Genomic DNA, 17,707 nt, shown 5'->3' with positions numbered 1-17,707 from the left:
GTGGCCTAACTCAGAAGGAACCAGTTTAAATTTAAAGCGACGAGGAGCATGATCGGGTGCGAGGAAAGGAGAACTGCGAGTGCAGAATTTGCAGACCAGATATTTTGCCTTGATGCAGTAGAATGGAGTGAAGATAACAGGATTTCAGTTTGTACAGAGAGAGGCATAATAATTATGGTACAAAATCAAAATATAGTGCAAAGTTAAAACTTTTTGACGGGAAAGGGCGCCAAACCTTCATTTGTCTGTTCGTCCATCGGACCGACATATTGATTACGAAAACTTATGATGTCAGTACTCAATTGACTTAACCATGACAATGCATTAACTAACGCGTATACTCATGACTTGGTCACAAGAGTTATACATTTTATCAAAAGTCTACAGGCCTTAAATTCCCAAATTAGAATAATCTAACTGTCTCTCGGGACAGGCCCTCACCACTGTTAGAATGCCTCCCATATAACCGTAATGTAGCAGTAAATTGTAGAATCACTCCAAAACGATTTTGAAATCGCCAAATGCGTAGATTTGAAGCTAAAATTGAATACAACTAGATCTACAGTGATAACTAAAATGCAAAAAATACAGTAGGTAATTTAAAAATATTTTTCTCAAGAACCACTTGGCCCAAAGAGCTGAAATTTATATGAAAGCTTAATGACTTGATGCAAATTCAAGTTTGTTAAAATCATGAAGCATGAGGGTAGGATGGGGCTGCAATAGGGGTCAAGTTTTACATGCAAATATATAGGGGGAAATATTTTTCCCAACAACCACTGGGCCAGGAAAGTAGGAATTTACATGAAAGCTTTCTGACATTGTGCAGGTTCAAGTTTGTTAAAATCATGGCCCCAGGGTTAGGATGGGACCACAATAGGGGATAAAGTTTTCCCTACAAATATATAAAAAAAATCTTTAAAAATCCTCTTCTCAAGAACCACTGGGCTATTAATGTTTACATGAAAGCTTCCCAACATAGTGCAGATTCAAGTTTGTTGAAAACTTCATCAAGATTCATGTTATTGTGATATATTTTTAGGAAATGAACAATTCACCTCTTCAACTGGATAAGAACATTCACTACAACAAGTCATTGGTTCCACGCCCAAAAGATTCAAACAATGTTACAAGACTTCCAATTGAAGTTTTTAAATCGTGGAAAATGGAATCAAGCAGCTTTTCAGAAGGTGATTGAAATTGATTTTTTGCTGGAAAATATTTATGATACAGTATACATATTTAAAGCTTGTTAAAACTGAATTTGTAAATTATTATACAAAAAGCAGGGATCGAAATTGACTTTTTTGCTGCTAGCAAATTTTAGCTAGTGGATTATTTTCCAACTATCATTTACTGTGATTTTAACTTGCATGAGAGCTTTCCTTATCATGTTTTGTCAGGCATGTGTCTGTCATTTTTTTACTTCTCCAGAACCACTAGGCTAATTTCAACCAAACTTGCCACAAAGCCTGCATGGGTAAAGAGAATTCAAGTTTGTTCAAATGAAGTGCCACACCATTTTTGAAGATTAGAGAAAATTTTGTGGCATCTTTTAAAATCTGTTAAGATCTACTGGGCCAAATTCAATCAAACTTGGCAGAAATCATCCTTGATTAAAGGGAATTCAAGTTTGTTCAAAGGAAGGGTCAGAAAAGTTGAAATCTTAATGAAAGCTTCCTGACATAAAAGTAGATTAAATTTTGTTCAACTATTGCCCTGGGGGTAGGGTGGGACCAAAATAGGGGAACAAATTCTACATGTGGATATATATGGAAAATGTTTTCAAGGACATACTCATTTTTTTTTTGTCACAATGAATTTTCCCCCTTCCCACCTGAAAAATTAACCCTCTTAGAGGAAACTAGAATGAAGACTGGTCCTTCCATAACTCTGAATTGTAGGAGATTATATGAATATGGTGTATGAACATGTGATGTTTTGAATATACCAGAAATGTTTGAGAAATCTGTTAGTACAAATTTAACTGCTTTAGTTGGAATTTGTAGATAGCAGGTGAAAATTTACTGTTGTCTTATAAATCTGATGTTATAAAGAAGTATTGCACTCGTAACATTATTAGATTATAGAGCAAAGTTTATTGAAGTAATTACAGATCCATCTTTTCATTTCATTTTAATGTCTCTTCAAATATTTTTTGTAGATGAAGTGCAGGAGTTATTTCTTGACCACCCATTGCACCCTTACCTGAAAGGTCAAGTTCTTTGTCTTGGTTATGTGAGGGCCCATTGGTCAGCCAGAGGTGTGGACACCATGGGAAGGTACATTACAGGATGTGTACATGAATTAGTTGGATGAATCTATTAATGTGGGTGACATTTGAGCACATTATAACGTAAATGTGTAAGGAATATTTAGCAGACGTCTAGCAGATAAATAGTAACCTGTTGACAGGTGATACCCGTTTGAGTGAAAGAAAAACAAATCAATTGTATGATTGAAATACGAAAGTTGTACAAAATGATGAATTGTGAATCAATATTTGAAAAATGTATATTCTGTTTGTCTGAAAACTTAGACCTATTGTGTAATTTCAGGGGTTTTCCTGGCTTAATTTTGGGTCCGGTCAATTGACCCATTCCAAAATAGAAAATCACCGATATTTTCCAAATTTACAATCGTTTTTTCCCAAGCAAGTTGTCTGTGTAAAATTCCATTCATAGAGAGTCAAAAATATTTGATCTTGATTTCTTTTCCTGTAAAATACTGAAAGTGCAGAATTGTATAAAGCAATCGGCATTCCTCGGAAAACTACAAATAACATCGAGTGGCACTTGTGAACTGCCTAATCTTCCGATAATGTTTGATTGTAAAAACATTTATGAAGCTGTACTTAATAGAAATCTACATGTATATTCATGTTGAACACTATTAATCCATACTATATCCTATAAAATGCTTGTATTCGTTTTTCATTGATTCACATGGATAATTTGACGATTTGTTCAAAGCACGTAACGTAGACTGTTTACTTGGTTAGTAAGTTTGATTTTAATTATGTTACACAATTTCAAAGACCTTTGGATGAGCCCACAAAAACCGAGGTCCCATGTCACAGCAGGTGTGGCACGATAAAGATCCCTCCCTGCTCAAAGGCCGTAAGCACCGAGCATATGTCTAAATTTTGCAGCCCTTCTAAAGACGATCTATTGTGTTTGAATTCCCCTACCCAGAATTTAACCTGAGTATGAGATGGTGCAGAAGACCCATAAACATCGGCTAACTTGCTGTGTATTTCCTTGCCTGTTTTACCTTTTAAATGCAGGTACCGAATTATATCACAGTACTCAACTTTAGATGAAAAGCATGCCTTTGCATCACTAGCCATGTTTGACATTCAATATCTTACTAAAGAATGACTCGATACGTGTACAGTTTTGTACCCAGGTATAAAACATGTATTGAAACAAGTCACAGAAATCGTGACCGTCTTGGTCAATCGGAAATGGGATAGGCTAGTTACTTATTGACTCGATCTCGTATGTTAAACTCTGTTTAAATCAAAACACGGGCAAATACATCAAAATATACTAGATAAATTCGATTTAAAATGGACTTGTTTTAACTAATTCAATTTTAAAAAAGCGAAAACTAATGTTTGAATTGAAATTAGTAAAAGGTCAATATGAATAAAATTACCTGATGGAAATATTCTTATAAAATGGTTTCTGTTATCTACATGTGTAGAATTTGAATATAATGCATTTAGATATTAATTAGAATTTTCTTTAGACAGAAAGGAATGAGATCTTTGACAAAGATTTTGCTATCAATGTATACCATGTTATGCAGAGTGAACATTAAAATGCATCACAACATTTTTTTTCTTCACTTTTATTGATAAATAAACACAAGGTAATACTTTTCATATTTTCCCTAAGTTCAACATTTTATGCATCAATTTTCCCAATTCTACGGATCCTGGACCCAGTTTGAAAATGGTAGGAAAACCCCTGATAATAATTTCTGTATATATTGTAGGTGTGCCTTAGCAGCTGTGACTGGGGACCACAGACTGAATATTTATGTAAAAGGGAATGATAAGAAGAAATGGAAAGAGGTACAGATTGTTAATGACGTGAAATATACATGAATGTTCAAGCACATGTACATGTAGTAAATTTCTAACGTTTAGAATGTCACGCATGTAGAATGTACCTGTGTACGATTGATTCTTGTTACGATGTTGTATAAGAGCTTTATTGCTTTCGAATTTTTAAACTCTGGGTAGAAGTGAGAAAATTACCATTTTAAGGAAAATGACAATTAAATTTTGTATGTACCCGTAATGTTAGTTTCACCCGAGTTTTGTTCCGTTATTATCGCATCATGAAAATAATAGATGCGCGTGGCTAGATCAAAGCAGTAGTAGGTCTTGATATTAGGAGCTTAAATGATTTTGTTCTCCAGATACTGTCTTGGATAATTATAGAATAAGAAATATAAACTCTGGCAGATTGAATTTTGGTTAAAGTATGTTGTCAACTGACATGATAATCACGAAATTCTTATATCAACTTTGAACGATTAAGATTGTTTTAACAGACCGCCGAATCCGTGAATCGTGACAGATGGAAATTACCGGCCTCTTTAAGAAGTAAAAGTGTGATGAAATGTTTGAAGTTTAAATGATTATGTTAGATACTAATGATTTATTTACTTATAGTTTCATAAAGTGCTTCATTATTTGTTTTAGTGCATACGGTACACAGTTTTGTATATTTATTTGTAGGGCTCATATATATGCACAATGTAAGCACAGGCAAATACACTGAACACGTACATTAAATTTTAGTGCTTTGAAATACATGTAAATGTTAACATTATCATAATTTATTTACTAATGCAAATGGTCAAATCCAATTATAGAATCTGTTTAATTCACTATGCATCAATAAAGTAGGCATATAATGGTTACTTGTGTAAAGATAGAAAATATGCGATTCAATTATCCGGATGCTTCATTTATCCGGACGATTTTGCTGGGAACCAAAGCGTCCGGATTAACGAGGCTCCACTGTACTTGATTTAGGTGATTGATATGCAGTCCTTGTTGTTTGAAAGATTTAAAGACAGAGTGTCAGAGGAAATGAAATTCAGTGAATTCAAGGAAGTCTGCTACAACATGTTTGTAGTAGGTAAGTATATTGAATGCATGTACCATTTAAGTTAGTCTTATCATTGTTCTAGGTCACAATCAAAAGTGAATGCGGAACCGTGCCTCTGTTTTCCGAAATGTGGTATTTCAGCGATATCAATTTGATTTTTATATGGCGATGTAAATATCTTATATTGATTCTCCTCAGATTGCTCTCATCAGCTATGGCCAAATTTAAGGAGATATTTCGTTGAAAGGGAAAGTTAGAGATAATTCATACGTTAGAAAAGGGGAGAAATGGTGGGAAAACAAAGATTACATAAACAACATTTCAGCAGAGGAGAGCATGCCATTTGTATTATACTTGTTCCTGGAGCATTCAATATAGACTTTTTATGAATGTAAAAGTTTTACAATGATTTAAAAGTTAAGAGGAGAGCATGCCATTTGTATTATACTTGTTCCTGAAGCATTCAATATAGACTTTTCATGTATGTAAAAGTTTTACAATGATTTAAAAGTCAATATATGGCCCTGATGGGGTAATTTCTGCAAAATCAGTTTTGTCGTTCAATTATGCAATAGATTACCCCATATTGCTGGAAAACAAAATTCTAGTTTCACTAGAAACTAGTCAGATGGAAGTAGTGTATTTCCACTTGTACAGTGATTAGGATAAGCGAATTGCTAAATGTGACAATGGCACGTTACCAGCTAGTGTCAGTGGAACATTTCTAAAATGAATGCGCCATATTGAAATTTTTATGCGACGCTTTAAAATGACGAGTCCGAGAGATCTGTAAATTGTGATCCAAACACTACTGACAAACTGTATTGCCATAGGTAACTTTAGTTTTATTATTTGTGTTAAATTTTGCCAAAGTTAGGATTCTCGTCGTGATTGTCTGTTTTGATGTTTTCGCTTCGTCTCCTTCTGCTCCAACTGTGTCTACTGCCAGTACTGGCGAAAATTAAAGAAAGTTTGCCCTTCGTCAGGAGGAAATCTTAAGTCATACTTGTGCTTATAAGAACGTAAAGTTGGACTATTATATATTAAGCATTAATAGCGATAAAGATTTTTTAAGCACTTAATCAATATAGATTAAGTGAGGGGATCAGCTCAAAAGTTGAAAAGTTCAAATATCTACAAAGTCAGTGGGGAAAAGCTCAAACTAGGTATATCAACGATATGCGCCACATCGGTGCAGTGTTTTCAATATTCTATGCACCATTTTTTAATCTAATGCGACTATGGCGCAGGGCGCATGCTTATCCCAATCACTGCTTGTAAATAGGCAGACAGATTTAGTCATCATAATGTGATCATATACAAATTCTAAAATTGATGAAGTTTAAGTTAGTATTTACTACTGCATTGTGTAATGCATACTTAAACATGCACTGCTTGTATTTAGTCATAAATGATTGATGATAGTGAATATTTATTTTGTCCGCTTTGGCTGGCTATATAGCCACTAATTTTCACACTGTTGTCGTGGCTATTATTACATGTAAGGTGTTGTGACACTAATATTATCTGTTATGGTGTGTAGTTTTTGATGTCTGTTGTAGATGTTGCCTGGTCCCCACTGTGTAACTTTGATGATGTGAAGTATTGCATATTGGCGGTGGCCATGAAAAGCGGAGCTATACACCTGCTTAAAATCCTCACGCCTTTGTGTTCAAAGTAAGTGTACTCTGTAGTTCAAACTTTAAAAAGTTTCCAGCAAATTTATTTGTTAAGATTCAGTTTTAATCGTATTAAAGAACATCCTCATCAATATTAATGACCTTCGATATGCAGCTGAATTTTTGGTACGCTTTACTTGAATTAAAATTTCAAAATCACACGGCCTCTCACCTCTGTCGATGTGGGTTCGAATCCCGCTCGCGTCGGTAAGTGAGAAAGTTTCCCAGTTTACTTTCGGAAGGTCGGTGGTCTCTTCCCGGGTACATTGTATCTGGGTTCTCTCTTGCACCAATAAAAACTGGGCGCCACCAGATAACTAAAAAGTTGTTGAGTGTGGCGGAAAACATCAATCAATCAATGATATATAAATTGGAACAGTGCCTGTTATTGCCAAACGTCAATTACACAGTTATGAAAAATGATGAGCTAAGAAACACAAAAACTCTTAGCAAACACCCAATCTAGTTATACCCCCCGAACGAAGTTCTGGGGGGTATATAGGAATCACTCTGTCCGTCCGTCTGTCTGTCTGTGCAGATTCGTGTCCGGGCCATAACTTCTTTGTTCTTTGACTTAGGCATACCATATTTGGCACACAGGTAGATCACCATGAGACTATGTGTCAAGTACCTTCATGACCTCTATATAACCTTGACCTCAAGGTCAAAATTAAAGGTTTTTTACAATGGATTCGTGTCCGGGCCATAACTTCTTTGTTCTTTGACATAGGCATACCATATTTGACACATGAGTGTATCACCATGAGACGATGTGTCATGTACCTTCATGACCTCCATATGACCTTGACCTCAAGGTCAAAATTAAAGGTTTTTTACAATGGATTCGTGTCCGGGCCATAACTTCTTTGTTCTTTGACATAGGCATACCATATTTGACACATGAGTGTATCACCATGAGACGATGTGTCATGTACCTTCATGACCTCCATATGACCTTGACCACAAGGTCAAAATTAAAGGTTTTTACAATGGATTCATGTCCGGGCCATAACTTCTTTGTTCTTTGACTTAGGCATACCATATTTGACACATGAGTGTATCACCATGAGACGATGTGTCAAGTACCTTCATGACCTCTATATGACCTTGACCTCAAGGTCAAAATTAAAGGTTTTTTTTACAATGGATTCGTGTCCGGGCCATAACTTCTTTGTTCTTTGACATAGGCATACCATATTTGACACATGAGTGTATCACCATGAGACGATGTGTCGAGTACCTTCATGACCTCTATATGACCTTGACCTCAAGGTCAAAATTAAAGGTTTTTTTTACAATGGATTCGTGTCCGGGCCATAACTTCTTTGTTCTTTGACATAGGCATACCATATTTGACACATGAGTGTATCACCATGAGACGATGTGTCGAGTACCTTCATGACCTGTATATGACCTTGAACTTTGACCTCAAGGTCAAAATTGATTATAGGGTTTTGACATAGTCATACCATAAGACATGGGTGTATCACCATGAGACTATGTGTCATGTACATTCATGACCTTGACCTTTGATCTCAAGGTCAAAATTATAGGTTTATGCCATGGATTTGTGTTCGGACTATATCTTCCATTTTCTTCTACAAATGCATACCATATTTTTACACTCAGGAAAGAGGTAATTTATACCTATTAACAACACCCTTTGGGAGATTGGGGTAAGGGGGGGGGGGGGGGGTATTCTTAGTGAGCATTGCTCACAGTACATCTTGTTAAAATCAGTCATATATCTGCGCTGTATACTCTGCGTAAGTAGATCTGACATAACCCGATTAGTGGTCATGTTCATGTGAACTTTATGGTAGCCAATCGGTGCATTGCCTATGAAATCATCAGTGTTCACAATTCAAGAAAAATTACTGCGATTGTTTTGGTATGAAAGAAAACACATCGCAGCTAGATGTAACGTCACAATGCACTGTTTACGTCAACTGGCGTTATATTCCTCGCGTTAAAGGGACTGATTCACGATTTTCCCCAAAATTTTGTTTTTCACTTTTAATCATCAAAATCTACTGTCTATTGTGTTTGCATTATTTCACATGAAAATTAAGGTTATATATTATCACAGAAGCTCATTTTAGAGAGTTTATTATTTGTTTTGTAAACAAAGATTGCGGTATGTTATTGTTTACAAAATTTTCAAAAGAAATGAATATCAATCTAAATTTATTATACCTTTCACATTTCAAGCATTTTTGGGGTAAAATGTGTCATCTAAAAGTTAAAATTTGTGACTATGCAAAATTAAGATGCATTATATTACAAAATCAAAATTTCACTTGCTTGTTTGTTTACATAAAAAGACTCGAGTCTTTGTTTACATAACACAGATTTAAGGCTAAAATATTGCTTTTTGGCATTCAGAAGGTCAAATTTTTGGCTGTCAACATTAAATGAGTTATATTTTTAATGTTTAACATCAAAAATGAAAAATATTTTCATCAAAAATCGTGAACCAGTCCCTTTAATTAAGTAAACATCTTGAAAACTATCAAATCGCACCCATCCTTATTCATACATAAATCGCAGCATACAATTAATTAATCTGGGTGTATTTTACATCGTACGTTTTGTTGTTTGTATGGACGGAATAGATTAGGCATTACTGCCCAAGTTTAAAATTCCGTATAAGAAAAAATACAATTTTATAGTGTGAAATAAACTTCGTGGGAGAGAAATTAGTGCAATTTGTTTACGAATTGCCGGGAACTGCCTAAATAGCCATCATTGTCTGTATGATGCAATCTGACTGGCTAATAGCTCTCATGAATATTTCCAGCGAAAGGTCATGCAGACATGATCCCCTATTGGGTTCTGTCAGATCCTATTGTAGCGATTGTGAGCGTATTTTGGATCTGATTTTAATTAGCTTGAGTGAACACCTAAAGTATGAAAAGAAAAATCAGGCTTTAGACTGAAAAAACAGAAAAAGCTGGGAACTTGAATCCTCGTTTAAAAAATTAAACCCCTGAGGTCCTCTTATTTTGGTATTAGAAACAGCTAAGATCATGAATCTTCTGTGCTCCAAAGTGTACACTTAAAGATCCTCCTTCCTCTGTGTTCAAAGTCAGTGACCGCCGCGGTCTAGAGGTTAGAGCATTCGCGCCGGATGCAGAAGGCCGGGGTTCGAGTCTTGGCTGCGACGGACCTGACTCTTTAAAACAGGTAGTGAAAAATCATCCTTGGGTCAAGGGGATTGAAGTTTGTTCAGAGTGCAAAGGGGAGATAATCACGAAAATACAAAAATAGGGTGGGTCATTTAAAAATCTCAAGAACCACTTGGCTAGAACAGCTGATATTTACGTGAAAGCTTCCTGACATAGTGCAGATACAAGTTTATAAAATTCATGACCCCCGAGGGTAGGATGGGGCCACAATAGGGGATCAAAGTTTTACATACTAATATATAGGGAAAATGTTTAAAATATCTTCTCAAGAACCATTGGGCCAAAGAAGTTTACATTTACATGAAAGTTTTTCTGACATATTGCAGATTCAATTCTGTAAAAATCATGGCCCCAGGGGTAGGTTGGGGCCACAATAGGATCAAAGTTTTACGTGAGAATATGTAGGAAAAATCTTTAGATGTGGACCAAGGTGAATCAGGTGAGCGATGTGGCCCATTGGCTTCTTGTTGGTATTTATTTCAGCTCTGACACCTGCTGTATTCAATGAAAGTGGATAGATGATTCCCTTTTTATATGAAGCTATTGGTCCTTATGTTTTAATAAAGTCAATATTGAAGCATGCATAGTTGTTTACTGATATCAGGGAGAAGCACATGTGCCTATAGTATATATATTTTGTGTCTTTTAGAAGTGATGTCGTAGTTGTTAGTGAAACACAGCCCCTGTCGTCCATCCCATCGACTTTGTGTTGGTGTCCTGGAACCTCCAATGAAAAAGGTGGGTTCACTGTTACTCAAATATTACACATGTGATAGAAATACCTTTTTATGATGAACAATTTGTCTTTCTACTGAAGGATTAAAAATTGGTGAGATATTGATAAGGGATCACAGTTTATGAAATTCAGATTGAAGAAATGGTATCTTTTGAAAGTGTTACAAATGTTTTATTATAGACTCTACTGTAATAATAACTATTTCCTGGCTTTAGACTAATGTGAGCTCTAGTCATCACTTCGTTTTCATTATCCACGCTTGGCAGTGTTGGTGTCATCTATGAACAATTACATTATTACAGTTGGATATTCACCAGGAGTCTACACCTAGCCCACAGTTAATGCCCTTGTAATCTTCGATTTTGGCCTGTCTGTTACTCGTTAGATTTTGACCTGTCTGTCTGTTACTCGTTAGATTTTTACCTTTGTTGCCATTACAAACACATCTTGTTGTTGGAATTTTTTTCCCTCTTTATTTTTTGAGGAGCCATACCAAAATATAATAGTAATGACTTTTGATTGCCTGAAAAAATCAACCTCTTAACCAGGCTGCACATGCAGTCACCATTCAGTTACAGATGTTCTAATGGAAGTGGTCATTTGTTTTGGGGGGGTTTTTTTTTGGTCTTAATTTCATTATCTGCCCTAAATTCTGATTGGCATAGCATGACAAGGCATCTTTTCAATAAGTTTACTAGGAAACTTTGCAATCCCAGATGAGTAACTCAGACTTATGATAGCCTCGTGTTTCACAGATGGTCTAGTTGTTGGCTACCAGTCCGGTCAAGTGATATATTTGTCGGTGGATAAGAGACAAGTCACCACCAAGTCCACGACTGTCATTCATGAAGAAGAAGATCTCATCAGAGTTGGCTGTATTGCTTGGAAACTAATGTCAGAGGTATCTATTGTCATCAATTTAAAGACTCCAACTGTTTTGGTAGGTTAATTGTTTTTGCTTGTAAACATGTAATGTTGCATACATTTTGATGATGTTAAAAGTAGTGTTTTTTTGTAGGGATTTATAAGTTGTGTTTTTTGTAGGGACCTTATAATGGTTATTGTGTCTGTTGTCCCTTTTATATGTGATGCAATATATCCAGTATTTTTTAACTAAAACAGTGGGAGACATCTGTAAATTTTAAAGTCAATGTAGCATACAGAAAAGAGTTGTATTTCACTATCTTCTGTGATTTTTAAAGACCCATTTTAGGTCCAAATATCGGTCCTTTCCCCTCCCAAAAATTACCAATTTTTCCCCCCAATTTAACTTGCACTTTTCTCGATAATAAAAACTGGTGAAAAATGTATTTGTTAAAAAATAAGTTCAATGTGAATAGTTTATGTAAGACATGACAAAGACGCATCAATTCTAGGTGATTCAGAAAGAATAGTAAAAAAATTTAAGAGCTTTAGGGGGGAAAAAAAGTTAAATATGTAAAATAAAAGAAGAATGACATCAATCTGTGTTTGATTTATCTAGGTTTTTCCAATTTGACCAAAATGTTGACTCTTTCTCCAATTTGAAAGCCACAGGACTCTTTTGGAAAATGTTGAAAAATCACTGATCTTTAAGTACTGTTCAACCAGCACACTATGTTTGTCATAGAGGTCTGAAAGAGCAAGACACCAGTAGATTTGGAGGTCAAAGGTCGAGGTCACAACAGCTCGTACAGTGCTCCAAGTTTAAAAAATTCATGACCCCCGAGGGTAGGATGGGGCCAAGTTGCGAGTAAAACGGTCGCATTTGTGACCAGAAAATCGATTTTGCGATTAGAGATTATATTTAAGTCGCATTTTTGCGAGTGGAAAAAAATTGGGCATCCAGTAAAATTTAGAAATCGGGATCGGAAATCTGAATAAACATTTTTCAGTCTTGGTCAAAACAGCGTTTGAAAGCAAAAGCACTTTGAACTTAGTAAAAAGTAGAAGCCTCAGCCTAGTACATGTAACGAAGAAATTCAAGAATCACACGGAGAAAGTTCTGCATTAAAAGATGCCGTAGCTGTGTCTAAAGAAAAATGCAAAAGTAAAGGAAAAACCCCAGTCCTAATGGCTGAAGGAATTTTCGTGGTTGATATACAGAGATTGCAAAATGTTTTGCAGAATTTGTGAGGCCAATCAGCCAGCAACATCCACCATTTCTGGACACCCATTGTACGATTTCACCACGACCTGGTGTGCATCTTTTAAATGTGGAAGTGTGACTCTTCACAGAAACAGTAAGAGACACGTCTTTGTCCGTGACTGCATTATTAGCAGTAAGTCGTGTGGGACAACTGTTGCTGCTAATTTTCACAGACAATTACAAACCTGGGATGTAGTGTTCTTATTGATGTTGGTACTGATTGTTCAGCCAAAGATCCAACAAAAGTAGAAGCTCTTATTCGCATAAGCAGTGAAGGCCCACTTATTGAGGACTTTAAAGCAAATCCTTGTGTGGAACGCTGGGTTTTCTTCCCCAGAAGCGTACTGTAAAATATACAGGATGGCCCAATGCAAAACAACTTTTGCCAGAGCAAATACTTGACTTGTTAGCATCCAGCATGTTTCACAGCACATTTCTATTCAATTTCAAAATAAAACAAACAAAATGCATACATGGGTGTAGATTTTTTTCTTTAAAGATATTCAAATTAAAAAAAAACTTGTAGGTCTTATTTACAAAGTCTTTTACCATGGCGAGTAGAAATTTTGAACATGGCGACTAGAAATTTGAAAATGGCGACCAGAAATATTTATAGGTCGCCATTTTGCGACCTGATACCGGATGTGACTTGGAGCACTGTCGTACTGACAAAAGCTTACAATGAGGCCCTGCTTGTCGTATAATGTTGTTTCTGAGTTTTACAGTTGTTTTGTTCTTTTTGTCAGGATTCACTGCTTTTTGTTGTGTCCAAGGATATCCATATATTGTCATTCGTGATTAACAGCAAGACCGCAGCAGTAACAAAGCGAACCTCTCATCTGGGACTGCACGATTTTCCTGTTACAGGTAATGAGGAATGTATTTTTTACATTGTTTCTCATGGATTTAGAAATGGAAGTTTTTCATTTAATTTCTTTGTATGGAAAGCAAAGTCTTTAGTTATGTATGATATAGATTACATTACATTCATAGCATAGTAGTCTGAAACTGTCTCAATTCCCCCTTCCGACTTCAATTTCTTAAATCGTGCAGTGGGTAGGTCGCTACAAGCTACAAGGCTAAATCCTTAACTTTCAAGCTTTCAAATTACACCCTCTCCGATTCTACATGCTTGTAATCAATATTTAAGGATGTAAATCCTGGGTGTCAAATGCAACTAGTTCTTGAAAAAAAGACTAATATCAATATAAACAGAAATGACTTAACGATTATTTGCTTTTAATCATATACGCTGTCGATTATTAAAATCTTTAATTGCTATATGAAATCATTTTAGAATTTAAATGTATTAGATAATGAAAGCAACAGAGAGAGAGATTTACTGGATAATTCTTCGATTTCACCTTCATAATACATGTTAATGCAAGCGGACTATCTAGGCATTTTTTTTTTTCCATCTTCGCTAGCCAAGATTATTCGTCCACGAAGGCACAGTTGACCCAAAACCCATTGCTAGCGGAGATGAGATGAATTTTACCCCTGTATTATGTTATAACTGACCAAAACCTAGTACGTTTGTTTTACAACTTTCAGAAGACGCGCAAGTTTGTGAGTCACTGAAGAAACGAGAAAACGTCTGCATTTTTATTTCAGTCGTTGTCAACTGTATACTTTGTGATATTTCAAGAATACATGTACTCAATTCAATTTATTGGATTTCATCACCATTATGCAATGGTATACAAAAATATAAAGACAAAAAGCTGTTACATATACATTTAGTAAATAATACATGCGTGTAATGTAGTATTTATCAAGTTAGTAAGAAAAAAACGTGTTATTATTAATGTGAAGTATGGGCATTCTAGGTAGGAGAGCACATTTTATTTTCTTATTTTCTTAATGAAAGTACGGAGTTTTCTAAAGGTTTGTTTAAAAGTAAAGATATTTTTAATTTTTATTTGTTTAGGTAATAAAAATTTGATTCTTTGCTCACATTGCATCACAGTTGAGTACATAATGAAATTCATCTCCAATGTAAACATGTATATAGCAGACCTTAATCACCTATTCCTAATTACAATGAAAACCTTACGTTAAAAATAAACCACTGCATATGGTACACATTTCTTTGAACTGCTATTTATCAAATTGAAATTACTGGCATGTGATTGTCGTTGTTCATGACCCTTCTTTTATTTGGGGAAATTGTGCTGCACGTGCCGTGAAACAAAGTACCGTATTTTGCCGAATATAATACGTACTATTTTTAGAGAATATTTTTGTGCCAGAAAGGGGTGCATATTATATACCACAATAGGTTTTTGACCTTTTTTTCCAGATGAAACTCGGCGATTAAGTAGTGTAATATTTCACTCAAAGACCAAGGCTTCGGATACTGTACGCCTTTTCACGTTCACCTATTTATTAACTAGAAAATTCGACCTCAAGAAAATTACTACAGAAACGTAAAATTGCAGAAAATGTGATATATATACTTACAATATCTGAATAATTCAATTATCATGAAACAAACAGCCAATCAAATTGCATTGGATCTGACTATTCATTACATCACATGCCGCCATTATTGAAAGCATGTGTACACAATAATGCCTTGTCACATGCTAAAATTGTTGGAAAATAATTTTGTCACTTGCTAAAAGTTGGTTTACTGTAAGTTTTATGAATAGGCCTAATTTTTAATGAAATACTAATTTGAATCTTTGAAATAACTATTCTTGCGTAAAAGCGTGTGTTTTACGAAGCCATTGTTGTGTACACTGTACTTTTGTTAGATACCCCCTCCGGGTAAAGAAATACCTAACAAAATTTTTTTTCACACATTTTAATAGTCATCGTAGTTAACGAGGAGTTGATAATTTGCATCTTTGTACCTACCATGGTGTGTTGATTACAGTAAAATAAGCGATAGTTTAATTTTATTTTTATAACATCGGCTATTTGATTGATTTTAAGTTTCAACAAAGGAAATATCGAGTCAGTTAAGACTTTAATGCTACAAAATCTCGTGCTTTGTTGATATTTCCCTGAAGAGTCTCATTGAAGATTACCGCGATGTAGACCTCATCTCAAAAAGTTTGCAAATTATTGTGCGTTGTTTAGAATTCATTATTTCTGCAGAAATATTAAGTGAAAATTAACACTAAGTATAAAATAAAGATTACCGCTTGGTCAAAATTTTTGCTGCGTATTATACACCCGAAGTGCGTTTTTTCACCAACTTTTAGGTTCAAAGTGGGGGTGCGTATTAAACACCACTGCGTATTATATTCGGCAAAATACGGTACCAACAAGTGGTGGGAATAACATAGGTGTTTATATACAGGATGTCGAGAATTTGGGCATTTCATAAAAAGGTGTGAACGTCTCCAGGGAAGTCTACATACGGATATGTGCCGAAAACACCAACGTATCATTAAACAATAATTACAAGAATTGAATGATTGATAGCTAATTTCTAAATAATTAATGGGGTGGGGGGCATGCATGCTGGCCAAGGGAAAAGGTTTTTAGGGTGGATCATTTCGGAAATTATTTCTTTGTTTTATCACGCGGAGGTACACGGTGGCATCGACGGAGGTACAGGTGACATCCACGGAGATGCGAGGTGGCATCCACGGAGATCCTCCATGGACTTCAATGTCTGACTCACGCGGAAAAAATAGGACTTCAAAGGTGCCGACAATTCTAAAGTTCCACCGTGTTTGGGGCAAATTTGTTCCACCGCGTTGCGTGGAACATTCATAAAACTTGTGTCGTGTACTGTACACATTTTAGTTGAAAGCAAGCTAAATTGAAAAGTCAGAAAATTTGGACCACAATTTTAAGTGAATCAAACTTACTCAGATTGAAGAGAGTGGAACGACATTTAACTGTGAAGAAGTACATATGTAAGACAATATTTCTTGTATTGTAGGCTTATTTGTCACGGAAGATTCCTTTGTGATGTCATCAGAGGAAGGGCAATTGCAGATTTGTCGACCATCACTGAATGGAGAAGGTTACATTTTGATATTTACGTTTCCAATGTTTTTGCCTTCTATATATATCTTTACCAATTGTAATGATAGCCATTTCCTTGTGAATGCGATACAGTTATGTGAAGAATGTTCGTACAAATCTTTATAAATATACATGTACTATGTTTGTTTTAACAGCTAGGAATTGTAATAGAAACAAAAATAGATTGTAAATATGAAAAATAAATTTCCTTTTTAGAAAATACATGAGGGGATGAAATGTAACACATTGTAGAGTGACAATAGTACTGTAGAGTGACAATAGTACTGTAGAGTCAGGGCTGTCACAGTATATTTTGGTACAGGGACCGGGACCCTTGAGATTGGGAAAATTAGCGTCATTTTGAACAAAATTGGGAAACTTACAGAATGGTTAGAATTTGCGCTTGCATTTCGATTTTGATTTTTGATCAATTTTTTTCCTGTAATACTTCGCATTGTGCGACTTTTTTTTTTCATCAGTTCGTACGCGATTTCGTACTGATCACTTTTTACTTGCGAGAACACAAAACACGCTGTAGCATGTACATAATGTAATACCTAAATTCTTAAAAGTTAAATGTTTTATATTAGCTCTGTTAAACAAATTCTCCTAGTACAATTTGCTGTATCATCAGGACCGCTCAAACGCTTCAAATAAAACGCATCTCGGTCATTTAGACGCCGAGAAGATAAACACGATACGCCGAAAAGATAAACACGATACAGCGTTTTGAGTTTTGGTTTGTTTGTTTTGTTTTTTTTATTTATTTTTTTTTCCGAGTTCGAGGGTTGGTCGAGTTGGAAATTTTTTACTTATAAATTGGGAAAAAAGGGCACTTTCTTGGATTGGGAATGGGGCCG

General features: G+C 35.4%; 1 protein-coding gene across 1 annotated transcript in view; it reads left to right on the top strand.

Annotated features, from left to right (window-relative positions):
* The first annotated feature begins 21 nt into the window (after positions 1–21).
* Positions 22–17,707, top strand: part of LOC125679140 (uncharacterized) — a 33,599-nt gene continuing 15,913 nt past the window's right edge. Inside the window, exons 1-10 of the mRNA XM_048918112.2 lie at positions 22–177; positions 1,043–1,190; positions 2,165–2,282; positions 4,003–4,081; positions 5,054–5,159; positions 6,692–6,806; positions 10,646–10,734; positions 11,488–11,633; positions 13,607–13,727; positions 16,762–16,845. Of these exons, the coding sequence (XP_048774069.2) occupies positions 49–177; positions 1,043–1,190; positions 2,165–2,282; positions 4,003–4,081; positions 5,054–5,159; positions 6,692–6,806; positions 10,646–10,734; positions 11,488–11,633; positions 13,607–13,727; positions 16,762–16,845 (1,135 nt within the window). The 5' untranslated portion in view covers positions 22–48. The remainder of the gene's footprint in view (positions 178–1,042; positions 1,191–2,164; positions 2,283–4,002; positions 4,082–5,053; positions 5,160–6,691; positions 6,807–10,645; positions 10,735–11,487; positions 11,634–13,606; positions 13,728–16,761; positions 16,846–17,707) is intronic.

Source organism: Ostrea edulis, chromosome 2 (genome assembly GCF_947568905.1).
Source record: "Ostrea edulis chromosome 2, xbOstEdul1.1, whole genome shotgun sequence".
In the NCBI taxonomy this organism is placed as follows: domain Eukaryota; kingdom Metazoa; phylum Mollusca; class Bivalvia; order Ostreida; family Ostreidae; genus Ostrea; species Ostrea edulis.
The sequence above is the reverse complement of the archived record's forward strand: the minus strand, read 5'-3'. Positions and strand labels throughout refer to the sequence as shown.